This window comes from Trematomus bernacchii, unplaced genomic scaffold (genome assembly GCF_902827165.1).
Source record: "Trematomus bernacchii unplaced genomic scaffold, fTreBer1.1, whole genome shotgun sequence".
Classification (NCBI taxonomy): Eukaryota; Metazoa; Chordata; class Actinopteri; order Perciformes; family Nototheniidae; genus Trematomus; species Trematomus bernacchii.
The window spans coordinates 28,880-51,495 of NW_022987885.1; the positions used below are offsets into that span (position 1 = coordinate 28,880).

Below are 22,616 nucleotides of genomic sequence, written 5' to 3' on the forward strand. Positions count from 1 at the left end.
CCTGTTGTTAAGATACATAGAGAGCTCAGGTAAACTCACCTGTTGTTAAGATACATAGAGAGCTCAGGTAAACTAACCCTAACCAGGTAGGTGTTCAGCAGGTGAGCTCTGATGAGGACAGGTAGGTGTTCAGCAGGTGAGCTCTGATGAGGACAGGTAGGTGTTCAGCAGGTGAGCTCTGATGAGGACAGGTAGGTGTTCAGCAGGTGAGCTCTGATGAGGACAGGTAGGTGTTCAGCAGGTGAGCTCTGATGAGGACAGGTAGGTGTTCAGCAGGTGAGCTCTGATGAGGACAGGTAGGTGTTCAGCAGGTGATGAAACAGTGTCTCTCTCTTCAGGCTCGTGTCTCTCGCGTCCAGCAGATCGAGAAGGACATCCTGCGCCTGGGAGCTCGTCTGCAGGTAAACTCAAACACCTGGAGACACATATCAATACCTGTTTTAGCTTCTTTATTGATGTCTGATTGATTTCCTCTTCTCTCTGCAGGGGGATGAAAGTCAGAGCGACAGCAGCGACTTACCTGGCGCTCAGGTGAGCTTCCTGTTTCCTGTTTCCTCTTCCTCTTCTTCTTCTGTTCACATTACAAAAGTGATCTGATGTTTCCTCCTGCAGAGCTCCAGCAGCCGATTGGAGCACGAGCCGGCCAATGAGGCGAGCTACTCCGTGCCTCGACGAATCACCAGCCACCTGGGAACCAAGGCGAGTAACCCCGCCCACTTTACCTCCTTAACGACCAATCAGCAACCAGAGCTGTTAAACATTAGGCCCACTGTAAAGGTAGAGATGGTGGATAGTGTTATGAACAGTGTCGCCCCCTGCAGGTAGAGATGGTGTATAGTGTTATGAACAGTGTCGCCCCCTGCAGGTAGAGATGGTGTATAGTGTTATGAACAGTGTCGCCCCCTGCAGGTAGAGATGGTGTATAGTGTTATGAACAGTGTCGCCCCCTGCAGGTGGAGATGGTGTATAGTGTTATGAACAGTGTCGCCCCCTGCAGGTAGAGATGGTGTATAGTGTTATGAACAGTGTCGCCCCCTGCAGGTGGAGATGGTGTATAGTGTTATGAACAGTGTCGCCCCCTGCAGGTGGAGATGGTGTATAGTGTTATGAACAGTGTCGCCCCCTGCAGGTGGAGATGGTGTATAGTGTTATGAACAGTGTCGCCCCCTGCAGGTGGAGATTGTGTATAGTGTTATGAACAGTGTCGCCCCCTGCAGGTGGAGATTGTGTATAGTGTTATGAACAGTGTCGCCCCCTGCAGGTGGAGATGGTGTATAGTGTTATGAACAGTGTCGCCCCCTGCAGGTGGAGATGGTGTATAGTGTTATGAACAGTGTCGCCCCCTGCAGGTGGAGATGGTGTATAGTGTTATGAACAGTGTCGCCCCCTGCAGGTGGAGATGGTGTATAGTGTTATGAACAGTGTCGCCCCCTGCAGGTGGAGATGGTGTATAGTGTTATGAACAGTGTCGCCCCCTGCAGGTAGAGATGGTGTATAGTGTTATGAACAGTGTCGCCCCCTGCAGGTGGAGATGGTGTATAGTGTTATGAACAGTGTCGCCCCCTGCAGGTAGAGATGGTGTATAGTGTTATGAACAGTGTCGCCCCCTGCAGGTAGAGATGGTGTACAGTGTTATGAACAGTGTCGCCCCCTGCAGGTGGAGATGGTGTATAGTGTTATGAACAGTGTCGTCCCCTGCAGGTAGAGATGGTGTATAGTGTTATGAACAGTGTCGTCCCCTGCAGGTGGAGATGGTGTATAGTGTTATGAACAGTGTCGTCCCCTGCAGGTAGAGATGGTGTATAGTGTTATGAACAGTGTCGTCCCCTGCAGGTGGAGATGGTGTATAGTGTTATGAACAGTGTCGCCCCCTGCAGGTGGAGATGGTGTATAGTGTTATGAACAGTGTCGCCCCCTGCAGGTGGAGATGGTGTATAGTGTTATGAACAGTGTCGTCCCCTGCAGGTAGAGATGGTGTATAGTGTTATGAACAGTGTCGTCCCCTGCAGGTGGAGATGGTGTACAGCCTGCTGTCCATGCTGGGGACTCACGATAAGGACGACATGTCGCGCACGCTGCTGGCCATGTCGTCCTCTCAGGACTCGTGCATCGCAATGCGTCAGTCGGGCTGCCTGCCGCTGCTCATCCAGCTGCTGCACGGCAACGACAAGGACTCCCTGCTGCTGGGGAACTCCCGCGGCAGCAAGGAGGCGAGGGCGAGGGCGTCTGCGGCGCTGCACAACATCGTGCACAGCCAACCGGACGATAAGAGAGGCCGGCGCGAGATCAGAGTGCTCCACCTGCTGGAACAAGTGAGGCATTACTGCGAGGAGTGCTGGAGCTGGCAGGAGAACCACGAGAGGGGCGTGGACCAGGAGGACAACCCCAGTGAGTGATGTCACACACACCGGCCAATCAGAGGCACACACAGGCAGCATGCACGTCACACGATCAGAAACATATAATCCTAATGTTAAATGATATGTGATTATATAGAAACGGTATAATGTTCTGAATGTAATATAATATATAACGCTGTGTGCTGTGTTCAGTGCCGTCTCCAGTGGAGCATCAGATCTGTCCGGCTGTCTGCGTCCTGATGAAGCTTTCCTTCGACGAGGAGCATCGGCACGCCATGAACGAGCTGGGTGAGACTTAGTGACTCAGCTGTTTCCTGTTTCCTGTTTATCCTGACTCAGCGTTCTCTCTGACTGTCCTGTGTTCTCTCTGACTGTCCTGTGTTCTCTCTGACTGTCCTGTGTTCTCTCTGACTGTCCTGTGTTCTCTCTGACTGTCTGGTGTTCTCTCTGACTGTCTGGTGTTCTCTCTGACTGTCCTGTGTTCTCTCTGACTGTCCTGTGTTCTCTCTGACTGTCCTGTGTTCTCTCTGACTGTCTGGTGTTCTCTCTGACTGTCCTGTGTTCTCTCTGACTGTCCTGTGTTCTCTCTGACTGTCTGGTGTTCTCTCTGACTGTCCGGTGTTCTCTCTGACTGTCCTGTGTTCTCTCTGACTGTCCTGTGTTCTCTCTGACTGTCCTGTGTTCTCTCTGACTGTCCTGTGTTTCTCTCTGACTGTCCTGTGTTCTCTCTGACTGTCCTGTGTTCTCTCTGACTGTCCTGTGTTCTCTCTGACTGTCCTGTGTTCTCTCTGACTGTCCTGTGTTCTCTCTGACTGTCCTGTGTTCTCTCTGACTGTCCTGTGTTCTCTCTGACTGTCCTGTGTTCTCTCTGACTGTCCTGTGTTCTCTCTGACTGTCCTGGTGTTCTCTCTGACTGTCCTGTGTTCTCTCTGACTGTCCTGTGTTCTCTCTGACTGTCCTGTGTTCTCTCTGACTGTCCTGTGTTCTCTCTGACTGTCCTGTGTTCTCTCTGACTGTCCTGTGTTCTCTCTGACTGTCCTGTGTTCTCTCTGACTGTCCTGTGTTCTCTCTGACTGTCCTGTGTTCTCTCTGACTGTCCTGTGTTCTCTCTGACTGTCCTGTGTTCTCTCTGACTGTCCTGTGTTCTCTCTGACTGTCCTGTGTTCTCTCTGACTGTCTGGTGTTCTCTCTGACTGTCCTGTGTTCTCTCTGACTGTCCTGTGTTCTCTCTGACTGTCCTGTGTTCTCTCTGACTGTCTGGTGTTCTCTCTGACTGTCCTGTGTTCTCTCTGACTGTCCTGTGTTCTCTCTGACTGTCCTGTGTTCTCTCTGACTGTCCTGTGTTCTCTCTGACTGTCCTGTGTTCTCTCTGACTGTCTGGTGTTCTCTCTGACTGTCCTGTGTTCTCTCTGACTGTCTGGTGTTCTCTCTGACTGTCCTGTGTTCTCTCTGACTGTCCTGTGTTCTCTCTAACTGTCTGGTGTTCTCTCTGACTGTCCTGTGTTCTCTCTGACTGTTCTCTCTGACTGTCCTGTGTTCTCTCTGACTGTTCTCTCTGACTGTCTGGTGTTCTCTCTGACTGTTCTCTCTGACTGTCCTGTGTTCTCTCTGACTGTTCTCTCTGACTGTCCTGTGTTCTCTCTAACTGTCTAGTGTTCTCTCTGACTGTCCTGTGTTCTCTCTGACTGTTCTCTCTGACTGTCCTGTGTTCTCTCTGACTGTCCTGTGTTCTCTCTGACTGTCCTGTGTTCTCTCTGACTGTCCTGTGTTCTCTCTAACTGTCTGGTGTTCTCTCTGACTGTCCTGTGTTCTCTCTGACTGTCCTGTGTTCTCTCTGACTGTCCTGTGTTCTCTCTGACTGTCTGGTGTTCTCTCTGACTGTCCTGTGTTCTCTCTGACTGTCCTGTGTTCTCTCTGACTGTCTGGTGTTCTCTCTGACTGTCCTGTGTTCTCTCTAACTGTCTGGTGTTCTCTCTGACTGTCCTGTGTTCTCTGTCCTGTGTTCTCTCTGACTGTCTGGTGTTCTCTCTGACTGTCCTGTGTTCTCTCTGACTGTCCTGTGTTCTCTCTGACTGTCTGGTGTTCTCTCTGACTGTCCTGTGTTCTCTCTAACTGTCCTGTGTTCTCTCTGACTGTCCTGTGTTCTCTCTGACTGTCCTGTGTTCTCTCTGACTGTCTGGTGTTCTCTCTGACTGTCCTGTGTTCTCTCTGACTGTTCTCTCTGACTGTCTGGTGTTCTCTCTGACTGTCTGGTGTTCTCTCTGACTGTCCTGTGTTCTCTCTGACTGTCCTGTGTTCTCTCTGACTGTCCTGTGTTCTCTCTGACTGTCCTGTGTTCTCTCTGACTGTCCTGTGTTCTCTCTGACTGTCCTGTGTTCTCTCTGACTGTCCTGTGTTCTCTCTGACTGTCTGGTGTTCTCTCTGACTGTCCTGTGTTCTCTCTGACTGTCTGGTGTTCTCTCTGACTGTCCTGTGTTCTCTCTGACTGTCTGGTGTTCTCTCTGACTGTCCTGTGTTCTCTCTGACTGTCCTGTGTTCTCTCTGACTGTCCTGTGTTCTCTCTGACTGTCCTGTGTTCTCTCTGACTGTCCTGTGTTCTCTCTGACTGTCCTGTGTTCTCTCTGACTGTCTGGTGTTCTCTCTGACTGTCCTGTGTTCTCTCTGACTGTCCTGTGTTTTCTCTGACTGTCCTGTGTTCTCTCTGACTGTCCTGTGTTCTCTCTGACTGTCCTGTGTTCTCTCTGACTGTCTGGTGTTCTCTCTGACTGTCTGGTGTTCTCTCTGACTGTCCTGTGTTCTCTCTGACTGTCTGGTGTTCTCTCTGACTGTCCTGTGTTCTCTCTGACTGTCCTGTGTTCTCTCTGACTGTCCTGTGTTCTCTCTGACTGTCTGGTGTTCTCTCTGACTGTCCTGTGTTCTCTCTAACTGTCTGGTGTTCTCTCTGACTGTCCTGTGTTCTCTGTCCTGTGTTCTCTCTGACTGTCTGGTGTTCTCTCTGACTGTCCTGTGTTCTCTCTGACTGTCCTGTGTTCTCTCTGACTGTCTGGTGTTCTCTCTGACTGTCCTGTGTTCTCTCTAACTGTCCTGTGTTCTCTCTGACTGTCCTGTGTTCTCTCTGACTGTCCTGTGTTCTCTCTGACTGTCTGGTGTTCTCTCTGACTGTCCTGTGTTCTCTCTGACTGTTCTCTCTGACTGTCTGGTGTTCTCTCTGACTGTCTGGTGTTCTCTCTGACTGTCCTGTGTTCTCTCTGACTGTCCTGTGTTCTCTCTGACTGTCCTGTGTTCTCTCTGACTGTCCTGTGTTCTCTCTGACTGTCCTGTGTTCTCTCTGACTGTCCTGTGTTCTCTCTGACTGTCCTGTGTTCTCTCTGACTGTCTGGTGTTCTCTCTGACTGTCCTGTGTTCTCTCTGACTGTCTGGTGTTCTCTCTGACTGTCCTGTGTTCTCTCTGACTGTCTGGTGTTCTCTCTGACTGTCCTGTGTTCTCTCTGACTGTCCTGTGTTCTCTCTGACTGTCCTGTGTTCTCTCTGACTGTCCTGTGTTCTCTCTGACTGTCCTGTGTTCTCTCTGACTGTCCTGTGTTCTCTCTGACTGTCCTGTGTTCTCTCTGACTGTCTGGTGTTCTCTCTGACTGTCCTGTGCTGACTGTCCTGTGTTCTCTCTGACTGTCCTGTGTTCTCTCTGACTGTCCTGTGTTCTCTCTGACTGTCTGGTGTTCTCTCTGACTGTCCTGTGTTCTCTCTAACTGTCTGGTGTTCTCTCTGACTGTCCTGTGTTCTCTCTGACTGTCCTGTGTTCTCTCTGACTGTCTGGTGTTCTCTCTGACTGTCCTGTGTTCTCTCTGACTGTCCTGTGTTCTCTCTGACTGTCCTGTGTTCTCTCTGACTGTCCTGTGTTCTCTCTGACTGTCCTGTGTTCTCTCTGACTGTCTGGTGTTCTCTCTGACTGTCCTGTGTTCTCTCTGACTGTCCTGTGTTCTCTCTGACTGTTCTCTCTGACTGTCCTGTGTTCTCTCTGACTGTCCTGTGTTCTCTCTGACTGTCCTGTGTTCTCTCTGACTGTCCTGTGTTCTCTCTGACTGTCTGGTGTTCTCTCTGACTGTCCTGTGTTCTCTCTGACTGTCCTGTGTTCTCTCTGACTGTCTGGTGTTCTCTCTGACTGTCCTGTGTTCTCTCTGACTGTCTGGTGTTCTCTTTGACTGTCCTGTGTTCTCTCTGACTGTCTGGTGTTCTCTCTACCTGTGCCCTGCAGGTGGTCTACAGGCGGTGGCTGAGCTGCTGCAGGTGGACTGTGAGATGTTCGGTCTGAGCAGCGATCACTACAGCGTGACACTGCGACGCTACGCCGGCATGGGCCTCACCAACCTCACCTTTGGAGACGTGGCCAACAAGGTGAGAAGAAACACACACACGCCTCTCTTCATGTTTCACACACACACACACTCACACTCACACTCACACTCACACTCACACTCACACTCACACTCACACCTCTGACTCTGTGTTTCCCATCAGGCCACGCTGTGCTCCATGAAGGGCTGCATGAGGGCGATGGTGGCCCAGCTGAAGTCCGACAGTGAAGACCTGCAGCAGGTAACCTCCTCCACCTCTTACTGACTTTTAAAATAATGTATTCATCTCTGTATCACGTTTTAAATTCGTGGAAGCAGCAAAATAATCTTGAAATATATAAATGAGACTTAACAGTCCTGGAATATCACGGGGATTAAGGACCTCATGAGAATCAGATTATTTGTTTTATCAGATTTTTTTAAATGTTGTTGAAAAAAGAATGAAAGTCAGAATCCCAAATAATCTTTGATCTCATCCAAAAGAAAAGGTTTCAGTGCGAACAAATAAAAACAGATCTCCCAACAAACTCAAAAGTGGAAATCAGTTTGATCAGAAATGATAAAAGCTCAAACCATTTTAAATACCGCGAAAAGTTTGAGCATAAAATTTAAAAAAAATATATTCCTGACATTTATCAATCGACGGAAATCAAAGTGGAAAAGCCCAAAACTAATCAAAGAGTTTGGAAATATATTGTACAGTAAATACGTTTCTCCACGTGTCTCGGCTGTCCTTTGTTGACGGCAGTACCTGTACCTGTCTCTTGTTGACGGCAGTACCTGTACCTGTCTCTTGTTGACGGCAGTACCTGTACCTGTCTCTTGTTGACGGTAGTACCTGTACCTGTCTCTTGTTGACGGCAGTACCTGTACCTGTCTCTTGTTGACGGCAGTACCTGTACCTGTCTCTTGTTGACGGCAGTACCTGTACCTGTCTCTTGTTGACGGCAGTACCTGTACCTGTCTCTTGTTGACGGTAGTACTTCCTGTCTCAGGTGATAGCCAGCGTCCTGAGGAACTTGTCGTGGCGCGCCGACGTGAACAGCAAGAAAACTCTGAGAGAGGTCGGCAGCGTGCGAGCTCTGACCGGCTGCGCCCTGGAGGTCCAGAAGGTGAGAAGACAGCACTTCTGTCCTCATGTCTCTTTGTCTGTGTCGTCTCTAAATGTCTCTGTCCTCGTCTCTCTGTCTCTGTGTCTCTGTGTCCTCGTCTCTAAATGTCTCTGTCCTCGTCTCTCTGTCTCTGTGTCTCTGTGTCCTCGTCTCTAAATGTCTCTGTCCTCGTCTCTCTGTCTCTGTGTCCTCGTCTCTAAATGTCTCTGTCCTCGTCTCTCTGTCTCTCTGTCTCTGTGTCCTCGTCTCTCTGTCCTAGTCTCTCTGTCTCTAAATGTGTCCTCTCGTCCTTTAGGAGTCCACCCTGAAGTCTGTCCTCTCTGCTCTGTGGAACCTCTCGGCTCACTGCACAGAGAACAAAGCTGATATCTGCTCAGTGGACGGGGCTCTGGGCTTTCTGGTGGGAACGCTGACGCACCGCAGCCACACCAACACGCTCGCTATCATCGAGAGCGGAGGAGGCATCCTGAGGAACGTGTCCAGCCTCATCGCCACCAACGAGGCGCACAGGTAAACTCCTGGAAACACCTGTAGACCCCTGTAGACCCCTGTAATGACCTGTGGACTGTAAACACTGTCCTGTAGTGAGCCTCTGAAGGCTGATGGATTCTTCTCCCTGTGTGTTGCAGGCAGATCCTGCGAGATCACGGCTGCCTGCCCACGCTGCTGCAGCACCTGAAGTCTCACAGCCTCACCATCGTCTCCAACGCCTGCGGAACGCTCTGGAATCTTTCGGCTCGAGACGCCAAGGACCAGGAGGCATTGTGGGAGCTGGGCGCCGTGGGCATGTTGCGCAACCTCATCCACTCGCGCCACAAGATGATCGCCATGGGCAGCGCCGCCGCTCTGCGCAACCTGATGGCCAACCGGCCGGCGAGGTACAAAGACGCCAGCGTGGTGTCGCCGGGCGCCGGCGCCCCCTCGCTGCACGCCAGGAAGCAGAAGGCTCTGTTCGAGGAGCTGGACGCCCAGCAGCTCTCAGAGACCTTCGACAACATCGACAACCTGAGCCCGAAGGCAGCGCACAGGAAGGGGCGGGGCTGCAGCGGCGCCGCGGGGGGGGGCGGCCCGACACGCTCTTACACCAACACGCCCGTTCTGTCCAGCCCGAAGAGCGCCGACGGGTCGAAGCGGACGAGCGAGGAGCCGTTCGCCCGGCCCGTGTTCCCGCCCAGCGTCCGGGCGTCCAGCGACAGCCTCAACAGCGTCACGAGCGCAGACGGGTACGGAAACCGCGGCAAAACCAAACCGTCCACCGAGCCGTTCTACTCCTCGGACGAGAACGGAGGCAACAAGTGCTGCGTCTACAGGAAGTACCCGGCCGACCTGGCGCACAAGATCCGCAGCGCCAACCACATGGCGGACGACGACGGCGGCGAGCTGGACACGCCCATCAACTACAGCCTGAAGTACTCTGACGAGCAGCTGAACTCTGGGCGTCAGAGCCCGAGTCACCGCGGCGCCGCAGAGAGCGAGGAGGACGAGCCGCTGGACGCCCGGCTGCGGCGCCGCGGTGACCCGGCCCCCAAAGGGAACCGCATGGCGTCCGCTCCGCCGCAGCGCTATGTCGCCACGGCAACATCAAACTACAGCGGCGAGGCGGCACCGGAGCAGCCGATCGACTACAGCCTGAAGTATGGCGCCGACGTGACCCGCAAACCTCTGTTCAAACCTGAGGAGAGCGCCCCCCCCTCAGCACCCCCTCCCCCGCCATCCTCCGCTAACAAGCTCCGCCCCCCGCCGCCGACCAAGCGCCCGCCGCCCAAAGGCAGCCAGGAGGCACCGCAGACGTACTGCGTGGAGGACACGCCCATCTGCTTCTCTAGGGGCTCCTCGCTGTCCTCGCTGTCATCGGAGGAAGAGGAGGAGGATGGGAGGAAGAGGAGGGGGGGGGGCAGCGACTACCCCACGCTTCCTGTGAGCGAGAAGGAGGAGCAGCAGCGTCAGCAGAAGGAGGCGCAGAGTCAGACCTCCAGCGCCGCCGCTGCTGCTGCCGCCGCCGCCGCCGCCTCTAGGGGGCGACGCAGCCACCATCATCATCATCACGTGACATCATCCGGCGCCCGGACGCCGAAGAGCCCCCCCGAGCCGCCGTACGCTCAGGAGACGCCGCTGATGTTCAGCCGCTGCACCTCCGTCAGCTCTCTGGACAGCTTCTCCACCTCCTCCATCGCCTCGTCGGTGCGCAGCAGCGAGCCGTGCAGCGGCATGCCGAGCGGCGTGGTGAGTCCCAGCGATCTGCCCGACAGCCCGGGGCAGACGATGCCTCCGAGCCGCGCCAAGACGCCGCCGCCGCCCAGCAGCAAACAGGAGAAGAAGAAGCAGGAGGAGGAGAGCAGCGCCGACGTCATGCTGCACTTCGCCACCGAAAGCACGCCGCACGGATTCAGCCGAGCGTCCAGTCTGAGCGCGCTCAGTGTGGACGAGCCTTACATCATGGCGGAGATGAGGAAGGAGGAAGAGGAGGAGGCGAGCGAGGAGATGAAGGAGAGGAAGGAGAGGAAAGAGAGGAAAGAGAGGGAGGAGAGGGAGGAGGAGGAAGGACAACTGGACGAGTCGGACGACGACGACGACATCGAGATCCTGGAGGCCTGCATCAAGAGGGCCATGCCCAAGTCGTCACGGAAACCAAAGAAACAACAACAACAACAGCAGCAACAGCAGCCGGCGCCACGGAAACCCAGCCAGCTTCCTGTCTACAAGCTCCTCCCCCCGCAGGGCCGCAGCCAATCACAGCAGAGGAAGGACGGTCCATCGGAAGAGGTGCCGAGGATTTACTGCGTGGAGGGAACGCCGCTCAATTTCTCCACCGCCACCTCGCTGAGCGACCTTACCATCGACTCGCCGCCCAATGAGGAGGCAGCACCCGCGGCTCAGCCCTCCAATCAGAGCAGGGGGGCGGGGCTTAGGGGGGCGGGGCCTTCTGAGGGCGACAACGGTGACGACATCTTGGCGGAGTGCATCAGTGCCGCCATGCCTAAAGCGAGACCCAGGAAGCCGGTCCGTGCGGCGCCTGGCGAGATACAGGCTCCGCCCCCTCTGCAGGCTCCGCCCCTTCCCCCCCCGGCCCCGCCTCTACTCGGCACGCAGCAGCAGAAGAGGAAACCGACGTCTCCGGTGAAGCCGATGCCCCCGCGGGCGCCATACAGCATCTCCGCGGCAACAGCAGCCAAAGCGAAGCCGGGCTTCACCTTCGACTCGCCGCACCACTACACTCCCATCGAAGGCACGCCGTGCTGCTTCTCACGCAACGACTCACTCAGCTCGCTCGACTTCGACGAAGACGAAGGCGGCGAGAAGGACGAAGAGAAGCGAGTGAAGGAGGAAGACGGCAGGAAGAGGAAGCAGCAGACGGCGGCCGTCGTTCCCCGAACAAAACCCGCCGCCAACCTGCCGGACGATCGGCAAAAGTTCTGCATCGAGGACACGCCCGTCTGCTTCTCCAGGAACTCGTCTCTGAGCTCGCTGAGCGACATCGACCAGGAGAACAACAACAAGGAGTTCGCTGCCCCCCCCCCTCCGGAGCAGCAGGAGGGAGGAACAGCCGGCAGGACGTCGCCCCCCCTGCAGGAAGAGCAGAAGCCCCGCCCCCCAGCGAGCGGCTACACCCCCAGAGCGTTCCACGTGGAGGACACGCCCGTCTGCTTCTCCAGGAACTCGTCTCTCTCGTCTCTGAGCATCGACTCCGAGGACGACCTCCTGCAGGAGTGCATCAGCAGCGCCATGCCCAAGAAGAAGAAGAAGGGTTCCGCCGCGCCGCCGTCTCTCCCTAAAGAAGAAGAAGAAGATGAAGAAGAAGAAGAAGACGACGACGACGGGATATTAGCCGAAGAGGAGCCTTCGGACGGGCCGCGGAGCCCCGCCTCCCCGGACTCGGAGTCTTTTGATTGGAAGGCGATCCAGGAAGGAGCGAACTCGATCGTCAGCAGCCTGAACGCCGCCGCCGCCGCGCCGCTGTCCCGCCAGCCGTCCTCCGACTCCGACTCTGTGCTGTCACTCAAGTCTGTTGGATCACCATTCCGCCTGCCGCCGCCGTCCAATCAGAGCGCAGAGGAGGGAGAGAAGGAGGAGGGGGGGAAGCGAGGGGGGCGGATCCTGAAGCCTGGCGAGCGCAGCACTCTGGAAGCCAAGAAGAAGAAGGAGCAGGAGGAAGAGGAAGAGGAGGCGAAGGCGCTGCGCGGAGGGAAGAAGGTTTACAAGAGTCTGATCACCGGGAAGCCTCGTGTGGAGGCCAGGGGGCGGAGCCAACCTCAGGTGGAGGCCAGGGGGCGGAGCCAACCTCAGGTGGAGGCCAGGGGGCGGAGCCAACCTCAGGTGGAGGCCAGGGGGCGGAGCCAACCCCGAGCGGCGCCCGCTGCCAAACCCCCAGGGAGCGACCCCGAGCGAGGCTCCTCTCGAGACTCCACCCCCTCACGCTCCTCCTCAGCCAATCAGAAGGGAGGGAAACTGCTTCCGCCGCGCACCGCCTCTCCAGGAAGTGCTTCGTCTTCATCATCTTCAGCGTCCAGAACGACCAATAAGAGCGGATCGGCGGTGAGGAGCGGCGGCATCCCGAGGAGCGAGTCGGCGTCTCGAGTCGGAGGATCGACGGCAGCGAAGAAAGCGAAGGCGGAGTCTGAGAAGCCGCCGGCGCTCGTCAGACAGTCGACTTTCATCAAAGAGGCTCCGAGCCCCACGCTGAAGAGGAAGATGGAGGACGGAGAGACCGCCTCCAGCCCCGAGAGGAGCCACGAGAGCCCCGCACGCCCACAGGAAGTGACATCATCATCACGCTTCAGCCGCACCGGCACCTGGAAGCGGGAGAGTAGCAGCAGCGGGGGGGGAGGAGGAGGAGGCGGGGCTAGCGGCGGCGGGAAACACTCGACCTCGCTGCCCCGCGTCGGAACCTGGAAGAGAACGGGAAGCTCCTCCTCCGTCCTGTCAGCATCATCAGAGTCCAGCGAGAAGGGGAGGAGTCAGGAGGGGCAGGAGGGGCGGGGCCAAGAGGACAGGAAGGGCACGTGGAGGAGGGCGAAGAGTGGGGGAGAGGGGCGGGGCTTCAGCGACCGAGCGGAAGACGTTTGGGTGCGATTGGAAGATTGTCCCGTCAACAACCCCCGCTCCCCTAACGGCCCCCCAATCATAAGCCCCGCCCCTTCCTCCTCCGTCATAAGCCCCGCCTCCTCCTCCTCAAAGATCCCGTCCTCCACCTCGTCCTCGTGCTCCAACCTCAACCTGCGGCGCAGCTGCGAGAGTCTGGACGACAAACAGCAACCGCCCTCGCAACCGTCGCTGCAACAGACCCCCCATCAACAACAACAGACCCCCCCTCAGCATCAGACCCCCCCCCAGCAGACCCCCCCTCAGCGTGGCGTCTCCCAGCCTCGCGGCGCTGTAGCGGCCCGAGTTTCGCCCTTTAATTACACCCCGAGTCCGAGGAAAAGCAACAACGACATCATCAACACCATCACCTCCTCCGCCCCCCCCCCCACGCCTCCCACCACCACCACCACCTCCTCTTCCTCCTCCTCTTCCTCCACCACCACCCCCCCCACGCGCCCCTCACTCATCCCCACCCCCGTCACCAAGAAGCGGGAACCTAAAGGTGGGGAGGGCGATCGATCGGGGGGGGAGCGCGGCTCGTACATCGTGACGTCCGTTTGAATAAAGACTAAAACGTGTAGATATGGTGGAAGTGAACTGTACAGGAAGTATTTAAGCCCCGCCCCTCACCCCCCGCCTCATTGGCTCCTCCCACCTGTCAGTCGAGCTTCTTAATGAATGACTTTACATGAACTTTTTATGTTTTTATACCACTACTACTACTACTACTAAACCATGTGTAGCGCTTAGCTCCGCCCCCTGCCTGTGTCCCTGCATGGCCCCGCCCCCTTATCGATGATGCTGTTCCTGCTAGCTATTACCTGTGTGTCTGGATCTGAAGGTGTTTCTCCCTAAACTAATTTATTCCTAAGGAGCTGGGGGGGTTCCTGCTGCGTGGGGGGGTCAGAGTCTGTTCAGTGGCTCTGAATAACACTGTTATTAAGTTATTGCTGTAAAACCTTAAAACCTTTTAACTTTGAAGCACATAATTTAAAAATGTTTTTGCCAAAAAGAGTTCCTCAGTGCTCTTCATGCTGTCACTCACTGTCTGTGCTGGAGGAGAACGTCTTTGGTGAAACCTTAATGAAATAAAAATCTACATTTTAGCTGCAAACGGTGTGTGTGTGGAAGACATGATGTTATTTACACATTGTACATGACAGGTTAAGGGGCGGGACATCTCTAAGCCGTTGACCAATCACAACAGAGACACTACATACTGATATACACCTGAACATCAGCAGGAGAGGACTCTTTAAAGTAGAGACACTACATACTGATATACACCTGAACATCAGCAGGAGAGGACTCTTTAAAGTAGAGACACTACATACTGATATACACCTGAACATCAGCAGGAGAGGACTCTTTAAAGTAGAGACACTACATACTGATATACACCTGAACATCAGCAGGAGAGGACTCTTTAAAGTAGAGACACTACATACTGATATACACCTGAACATCAGCAGGAGAGGACTCTTTAAAGTAGAGACACTACATACTGATATACACCTGAACATCAGCAGGAGAGGACTCTTTAAAGTAGAGACACTACATACTGATATACACCTGAACATCAGCAGGAGAGGACTCTTTAAAGTAGAGACACTACATACTGATATAATGGGTTATTATTTGCATGAATTAAACACATGATATAGGTGTATATATTTACACAGCGTTTAAATGAATTGTTGACAGCTTCAGACCCTTATTTTGAAACTCCACACCGGAAGTTGTGATGTGTGACGTCACTCTGTGAAAGCGTCCTCTCAGGTGATGGACTCTCAGAAGGTGAGGAGGATGATATGTAACTGTGTTCAGGTGTTCATGTGTTAATGAGTTAATGACAGCAGGGTTAAAGGTCAGTGAGTGAACTCATCGATCCTCTGATCAGGTGAAGCTGCTCCGGGTTCAGCGGGTTAGAGAGCAGAGGATTAGCTGTTAGCTGTTAGCCGTTAGCTCCTAAACCGCAGGAAGCTGAAGCCGCTGTGGCCAAACGGTGGTACTGCAAGTAGCGTGACGTGATGATGGCCCAAATAGACCTACCTTTGACTTACATTGAAAGATAGATATATATATATATATATATATACTTTTTTGTGATGGGTTGTTTTAAAAGTTACTTATATAATTATATTTGTAATGGTATTAACATTATGAAGCCTGTTCTCTGTCGCTCCTGAATCTCCCTCTGGGGATCAACAAAGGTCCATCTTGTCTAAATAAAATAAAGATACACATTTCTACATTTAAAAACAATATATATACCTCCTCAGAAAGAAATAACTATATAGAGGAGTATCGAGTGTGTTTTGTGTGGGGAAACTCCACTGCGCATGCTCAGTCGGCCCACATCCGGGTGTCTTAGCTTCATGCGCCACTGAGCAGCTTCTCAGAGGAATGAACGGAGATCTCTCTCTGTACAGACTGTTAGCTGTTAGCTTCTCTGTGCCTGTGATTCACTCTGGATGAGATCTCAGATTAAAATTAGCATCAGCTACAGCTAGCTGTGGTGCTGTCGGTGCGTTTTAATATCAGGTGTGCTACTCTACAGGTAACTCGACCTCTGTCAGTCACTCGACCTGTGACACACACACACACACACACACACACACACACACACACACACACACACACACACCCTGTGCACCTGTTCAACAACAGCTGCCAACAAATAGACTATTTAGATTGTACATCTTTCTCTAAGTATTAGTATTCTATGAAGCCTCTATGACAACATGATCATATAATTAAATAACATTTGAATTGTTATAAAAACAGTTTATGTAGTTTTTAATATTCCTAAAGTGTATATATAGCTTCATCTTATAATATATTTAAATGCTTACAGATAAGTATGAATCTGAGTTTGTTCCACTTTATAATACTGAGTGTGTTGAACAGGAAGCTCTGTGCCGCATCATCAGCACGCTAGCCAATAAGAATGAAGAGCTGCAAACCTTCCTGGAGACCGTCGACAACACGCTGACGGGCCTGCAGGTCAGCAGCTGATTGGCTCAGAGGGAGAAAGGGGGAGGGGCTTATGGTTTATTACTTTGAATTAAAGTTAAAACGTGTTCTGTCCCATCAGGAGGAGTCATGTAAGGTGATGTCAGAGCTGGAGGCGGAGCTCGAAGAGCTAAGCTCCGCCCTGGAGGAGAAAGGGGCGGGGCTCCGTGACGTCATCAAAGAGGAGAAGCGGAGGAAGGAGGCGGAGCTTCAGGTGGAGACGCTTATTATAATCAGGAATTATTCATTATTATTCATTTTCCCTCTGTTTTAAATACTTTGACTGAATAACCATTTGTATAAATGTATTATATTAAACGTGTTTCAGAAGCAGATGTCGGAGGGGAAGTTCGCCCTACGTTCGGGCGAAGAGCTGCTCGAGTTCGCTAACCAAACGCTGACGATCACCAACGAAGAAGAGTTCCTCAAGGTAGGATGGGAGGACATTAAAAATAAGATCAATTAAAAACAAACATCAAATAATAAAGTTATTTATGTGTTTTCTGTCCAGGCGGCGAAACAGATCAAAGAGAGGTTCGTTAACCCGTCCTTTGATACGTTAACAAACACTTTGATGTTGACAGGTTTTAACATTTTATTTATTTTGCTCTTTCTTTGTTTCTGTTTTATTTTATTTTTAATCAACACTTTTTTAATTTAATTTTATTTTACCTTTTAATGAAATTAGTAAAAACCACTAACACGTTTTAAACCAATCAAAGCTCAGCGTTTAACCCCCGTTGCCAGGGTAACCATGGCCCCGGGGTTCCGCCTGGCGACCCGTCCGGCAGCGTCGGAGACAATGTCGCAGTTCACAGTCGACTTCAGCGCCGAGAGGGCGGGGCTTCAGAGGCTGCACTTCCTGCCAGGTGATCAATATCAGATCGATATCAGATCAATATCAGAGTCAGAATCAGATCAATATCAGATCAATATCAGAGTCAGAATCAGAATTTGTTTTCTTCAGTGAATATATTATTTATTTTAATGTTTGTGTGTGTCGGCCAAATCTTTATGAATGTATAAAGTGCACCGTCTCCTGCTCGGTGTCATCCGGATGAATATCTGTATTTTATTTTGAAAATCTCCCTCTCAGTCCCCAAAGCTCCGGAGATCGACGCCCCCTCCTGCGTTGCCAGGGACAACAACATCACGGTTGCCTGGCGACCGGCCGGCGACGGTGACGCTGACGACGGACGAATCGAACGCTACGATCTGGAATACAGGAAGTCGAACAGAGAGGATTCGCTGAGGGCCGCCGGAGATGCATGCTGGGAAAAAATCCCCGACATCGAGGAGACTCAGGCGACCATCTCAGGTCTGAAGTTCGACTCCCGCTTCGTGGTGGTTCGCGTTCGAGCGAGGAACAAAGCGGCCGCCGGCGACTTCTCCGAGCCGGTTGCCGTGCTGACCGCAGGTGGTTTTATATAAATATTTATCGTAGCTTAATTTCATTTATTCTCTGCATAACTTTATATTATTACTTATTCATTTTAAATGTCCGCAGCGTTCGCCTTTGTGTTTGACGGCTCGTCGGCTCACGCTGAGCTCAGGGTTCAGAGCGACACGGTGACCTGGGAGCCGCAGGGGGTCAAAGGTCACGACGCCCGGCTGAGAGGCAAAGAGAACAAGAGCAGGTACCGCTGAGCATCATGGGAGTTGTAGTCCTTTCTGCCTTTTCCCTCCCAGGTGGTCGAACCCCATCTTAACTGTCATTAATTTAGGTTTTGCTTTCTGCTGCTGACCTTTTTGTCCCTCTTCAGTCTCCGTACCGCGTCGCCGCCGCTCGCTCAGGTAGAAACGACTTCGCTGACCAATCACGTTCTCCATCCGCCATTTCCTGCTCCACTCAGCCAATCACATCACTGCTCCACTCAGCCAATCACATCACTGCTCCACTCAGCCAATCACATCACTGCTCCACTCAGCCAATCACATCACTGCAACCGCTGACATCATCTAACCCTGATTTAATATTCAGATCTGTTTGTGGCTCCTTTTGTTCACGTGTTTCATATAACACAAACCTCTTCAATAAACTCATAACAGAGTGAATATATATATATATATTATAACATATTACATTTTAATATCCAGCTTATTTAGATTTATAATTATAATAATACATGGGATTTTCCTGAAGCTCAAAGTCGCTTAAATTAAAACACTAACATTTTAATTGTTTGTTTGTTTCTATTTATTTAGATGTTGTGTATTTTGTTGTTTACAGAATTATAAATCAATTAGATTAATATTTTGAGTTTTTTCACGTTTTCTCATCATCGCTTCGACTCGTCTCATTGGCTGTTTCACTTCCTGGTTTCTCACTTTCACTCTCTACGAGTTTAAAGGGTTTTAAATATTTCTTTATATCTTTTACTAAATGATGTGTTCTTATTGGTCGGCAGCCGGAGCGCCACGCCCTCGCCCAATAAGACGGCAGGAAGTCGAGGCGCACGCGACCGATTCGCCGGAGAGTCGTACACCGTGCTGGGTGAGGAATGCTAACCAATGCTAATGCTAATGCTTTACAATATGGGTTTTAAAATATAAAGAATAAAATAAGAAACAGTCTCACCAGCTTTTATTTTGATATCTTTATGAAAAAGAAAACCCGTCCTGTTTAGTGGACCTTTATTTTGAAGGTTTAATAAAACATCCTCCCGTCTCCTAGGCGATCAGGAGATGGTGGGCGGCGGCCTCTACTGGGAGCTCCGCCCCCTCGCCGACTGGAAGTCCTTCAGTGTGGGCGTGGCCTATCGCTCCAGCCTGGGACGCTTCGACCAATTAGGTAAAAGCTCCGGTTCCTGGTGTCTCCACGCCAGCCAATGGCTGCAGAGCTCGCTCGCTGTCAAGCACAACAACCGGGCGAAGGCGCTCGATTGGCCGCTGCCTCAGCGAATCGGAATCTACTGCGACTACGACAACGGTAGATATTCTGCTCTGTTCTTATTCTAACTTTTAATCTGTGTTTACAGACGGCCTCTCCGTCTACTGCTTTATTTATACGATATATTTATATATTTATGATGTTAATATTTTCAGTTTTGTATTCAGTCGTTGACGTCTCTGTGTTTCAGGAGATTTAATCTTCATCGACGTCGATCGTCTTCGTCTTCTTCACTCCTTCAAAACAAAGTTCAGCCAGCCGCTCGTCCCCGCCTTCACCGTCAGTACTCAGACTTGTGTTTGATATCTTAATATTATTTTACTATCTTATTATTATCTTGATATTATTTTAATATTTTATGATATTTGTATCATTTAAATATTTTACTATCTTATTATTATTTTAATATTTTATAATGATTTTATTTTATTATTCTTTTTTGTAACAATTATTTTGAAGTTCATAATTTGAAGCTTTAGTTTTAGAGCTTTTATTTTGAAAAAGCGCTGCCGTTTTGTTGAATGCCAGACTTTTATTTTGAAGGTCTTTATTTAAACAATAATCCGACTGTATTAAATCGTTGCAGGTTTGGTGCGGCGGCATCGCCTTGACGACGGGCCTGCAGGTGCCGAGCTTCATGGGTAATTTCCTCTCGACCAATCAGAGCCTGAGCAACCTGTCGCCGTAGATCCTCGTCCAATCAGCTGCTTCCATTTCCCTGCTGTTGATTATCATTAATTTATTATTTTATACATTTGTAATTATGAGTTTAATTTATTACAGTAAATGTTATTATTACAGATTTACGTGTTGTTGTTGTTGTTGTCTTCGTCAAATATAAACAAAAAGAATATTTAAATTAAATTATTTAATAAAATTTATATATTTGTATTTCCTGTTCGATGATGAAATTCTGGACCTGAAGCTTTATTTTGAAGGGATTATAACTTTATGTCATAGCTCAGCTCTTATTTTGAAGAAGCAACAGAAAACAAGGCCTTTTCCCTCTGGCTTTTATTTTGAAAATCTATTATTGTCTTTTAGCTATAGCTATTTTGAAAAGACTCATGAGAAACCAAAAAAGACTTTTATTCTGAAATGCGTCATCACTTACTGGCCGTTTCTCAATCTCGAGGATATTGGCTTCCAAGCCAATATTTCAAGGATGCTACGTCATAGAGTGCCGCCGAAGGACTGTTCCAATCTCCAGCATACTTGGAATTCTACCGAGGCCGCGTCCTTGGTTTGGGGGAAATTTCGAGGCTGCACATGGGTAGACTTCGCCTCCTTAAAATCCCCACAATGCTTTGCGCATGGACCAATTTCCCCAAATCTGTGGCGGAAGATGTAAGGAGGCGGGGCCTCTCATATGACGCACACCTGCACACTTGCTAGCCTGTTCCACTCTTTGTTTTCCGAATAGCAGGAAGTATTCTTGCCTCGCTTCTGAAGCAAGACGCTCGGCTCGGCTGTGCTACCAAGCAAGCGTACTCGCGATTGAGAAACGGCCACTGTTGTGCATTCCTTCTGGCTTTTATTTTGAAAATGTACTATTATTGTCTTTTCTCTATGGCTTTTATTTTGAAAATCTACTATTATTGTCTTTTCTCTATGGCTTTTATTTTGAAAATCTACTATTATTGTCTTTTAGCTATGGCTTTTATTTTGAAAAAACTTTCATGAGAAACCAAAAAAAACTTTTATTCTGAAATGCGTCATCACTTACTGTTGTGCATTCCTTCTGGCTTTTATTTTGAAGGCTGTAACAAAGCGTACATTATTTTGAAATTCATGAAGAATTGATGTGTTTTATAGAGAGGCGAAGTCCCTCCCCTTCCGGTGGGACTCATGGGACCTTATTTCAGAAAAATTATGTATTGAAGTCAATGGGGAGAGAAAGATTATCTCTGGATCCCGTTTGAATTGAACCATGAATTACACATATGATGTTTGTCAATCTTTAAAAATCATTTCCATGTCAAAAAAGTCACAGTTTGTCGTAAAACTGTTGAAATATAAGACTATGGAAAATACCCAACTAGAAAGACTACAAATCCCAGAGTCCCGGTCCCGCATGCTGGCTCTTAGGAACCGACTCACTCCCCTTGTGTGTATGTACAGCTCTCAACATGCCCAGACTTGGAGTGATTTTCACCTCTTTTAATACTTTCCGCCTCATTCTGAAAGAAAGAAGTGAGATGTGCCAACGTGACGGCCGTCTGGGTGTGTGGTGCGAGACGGGAGATGGAGTTCATTGAGCGGTTTCACACAAAGAAAGTGTTACTTCACAGTTTTACCACACATTTTTATTTTTTGACTTGTAAAATAATCTTTTAGATTGACAAACATCATATGTGTAATTCATGGCTCAATTCAAACGGGATCCAGAGATAATCTTTCTCTCTCCATTGACTTCAATGCATACTTTTTCTGAAATAAGGTCCCATGGAGGTCCCCCGGAAGGGGAGGGACTTCGCCTCTCTATTGTTTTGAAAGACTTTTATTGTGAAAGACCTCGTTAGAGTTCATGTATTTCGCCTGGCTCTTATTTTGAAATCTCTACCAAGATGTACTTTATTTTTAAACATATCAAATCCTCTATGTTTAATAATGTGAAAGGCTTTTATTGTGAAAGACTGGATTAGTGTTCCTTCTGGCTTTTATTTTGAAGGCTATGTGGGAACTTCCTGGCATTTTGACTGAATTACTTTTATTTTGAAGGAAAATATATTTAACAGATAAGTTATACTGAAAACAGAATTAAAGGTTTATTTATTGATTATTGATTATTGATGACATCATGCGTGTGAATGTTTTATATCCACACATATTTTGATAAACTGTGAAATAAATAAATGTATTGAAGCTGTAAAAACATGTGGAATAATTTGTGTCGAAGGTTAAAATCAGCACTTCCTCCTGACCTTTCAAAGTAAAAGTCTTGCTGTCTTCTTTTTATACGAAGGCTTTTAATGTGAAAAACCGCAGGAAGTGTTGTTTTGTGATGTCATAATGAGCTATTGATCCTGTGTGACGTCTAATGAGCTATTGATCCTGTGTGACGTCATAATGAGCTATTGATCCTGTGTGATGTCATAATGAGCTATTGATCCTGTGTGACGTCATAATGAGCTATTGATCCTGTGTGACGTCATAATGAGCTATTGATCCTGTGTGATGTCATAATGAGCTATTGATCCTGTGTGATGTCATAATGAGCTATTGATCCTGTGTGATGTCATAATGAGCTATTGATCCTGTGTGACGTCATAATGAGCTATTGATCCTGTGTGATGTCATAATGAGCTATTGATCCTGTGTGATGTCATAATGAGCTATTGATCCTGTGTGACGTCATAATGAGCTATTGATCCTGTGTGACGTCATAATGAGGCTCCTTGTGGATAAAAAGGGAGGTTTTATTCATGTTTTGATGAAATGGATGAAAACTACAGAATCTGTATTTTCCGCCATTTCATGACAGCGAGTGTTTTCACAAAGAAGGGGGCGGGGCCTGCGTAGAGGGAAGGTTATCTCTTATCTTTAACATTTTAAATTAAAATAATCATAATTTTCTGTTTCTCGTTTTTTTTGAGTAAGTTAAAAAAAAATACACAAATATTTCAGACAGTCTGACAAGAAAACGAAACCGTTTGAATATACACATAAATAATAAAAAACCGAAACAGTGAGACAGAGAGGAGGGGGCGGTGCCAGAGGGTTGTCTCCATGGCAACAGGTCAACAGAGCAGCGTCAGAGCAGGAGGAGAAGAGGTGAGGGTAAACTTTAATAACAATAGCGTCT

The 22,616-nt window shown here is 49.9% G+C and overlaps 2 protein-coding genes across 9 annotated transcripts in view; both read left to right on the top strand.

Annotated features, from left to right (window-relative positions):
* The window catches only part of apc (APC regulator of WNT signaling pathway), a 32,633-nt gene extending 18,613 nt beyond the window's left edge, over window positions 1–14,020 (top strand). For 6 of the 7 annotated variants that reach the window (XM_034114214.1, XM_034114211.1, XM_034114212.1 and 3 more), the window contains 10 exons: window positions 339–401; window positions 487–531; window positions 613–699; window positions 2,010–2,388; window positions 2,553–2,648; window positions 6,613–6,752; window positions 6,876–6,953; window positions 7,708–7,824; window positions 8,120–8,334; window positions 8,454–14,020. In XM_034114214.1, the coding sequence (XP_033970105.1) occupies window positions 339–401; window positions 487–531; window positions 613–699; window positions 2,010–2,388; window positions 2,553–2,648; window positions 6,613–6,752; window positions 6,876–6,953; window positions 7,708–7,824; window positions 8,120–8,334; window positions 8,454–13,467 (6,234 nt within the window). In that variant the 3' untranslated portion in view covers window positions 13,468–14,020. The remainder of the gene's footprint in view (window positions 1–338; window positions 402–486; window positions 532–612; window positions 700–2,009; window positions 2,389–2,552; window positions 2,649–6,612; window positions 6,753–6,875; window positions 6,954–7,707; window positions 7,825–8,119; window positions 8,335–8,453) is intronic. The other variant, XM_034114216.1, reaches the window with a different exon arrangement.
* A 618-nt stretch (window positions 14,021–14,638) lies between these two features.
* Window positions 14,639–19,613, top strand: LOC117469724 (FSD1-like protein). 2 transcript variants are annotated; one of them, XM_034114209.1, is made up of 12 exons: window positions 14,639–14,703; window positions 15,817–15,912; window positions 16,004–16,135; window positions 16,250–16,351; window positions 16,433–16,455; window positions 16,669–16,790; window positions 17,018–17,338; window positions 17,429–17,558; window positions 18,330–18,415; window positions 18,596–18,850; window positions 19,002–19,090; window positions 19,398–19,613. In XM_034114209.1, the coding sequence occupies exons 1-12, from the start codon at window positions 14,689–14,691 to the stop codon at window positions 19,497–19,499; spliced, it is 1,473 nt and encodes a 490-aa protein (XP_033970100.1). In that variant the 5' UTR covers window positions 14,639–14,688; the 3' UTR covers window positions 19,500–19,613. The 2 variants fall into 2 exon arrangements, with proteins under 2 accessions (XP_033970100.1, XP_033970101.1); XM_034114210.1 differs by lacking the exon at window positions 14,639–14,703 and adding an exon at window positions 15,358–15,466.
* The last annotated feature ends 3,003 nt before the right edge of the window (window positions 19,614–22,616 follow it).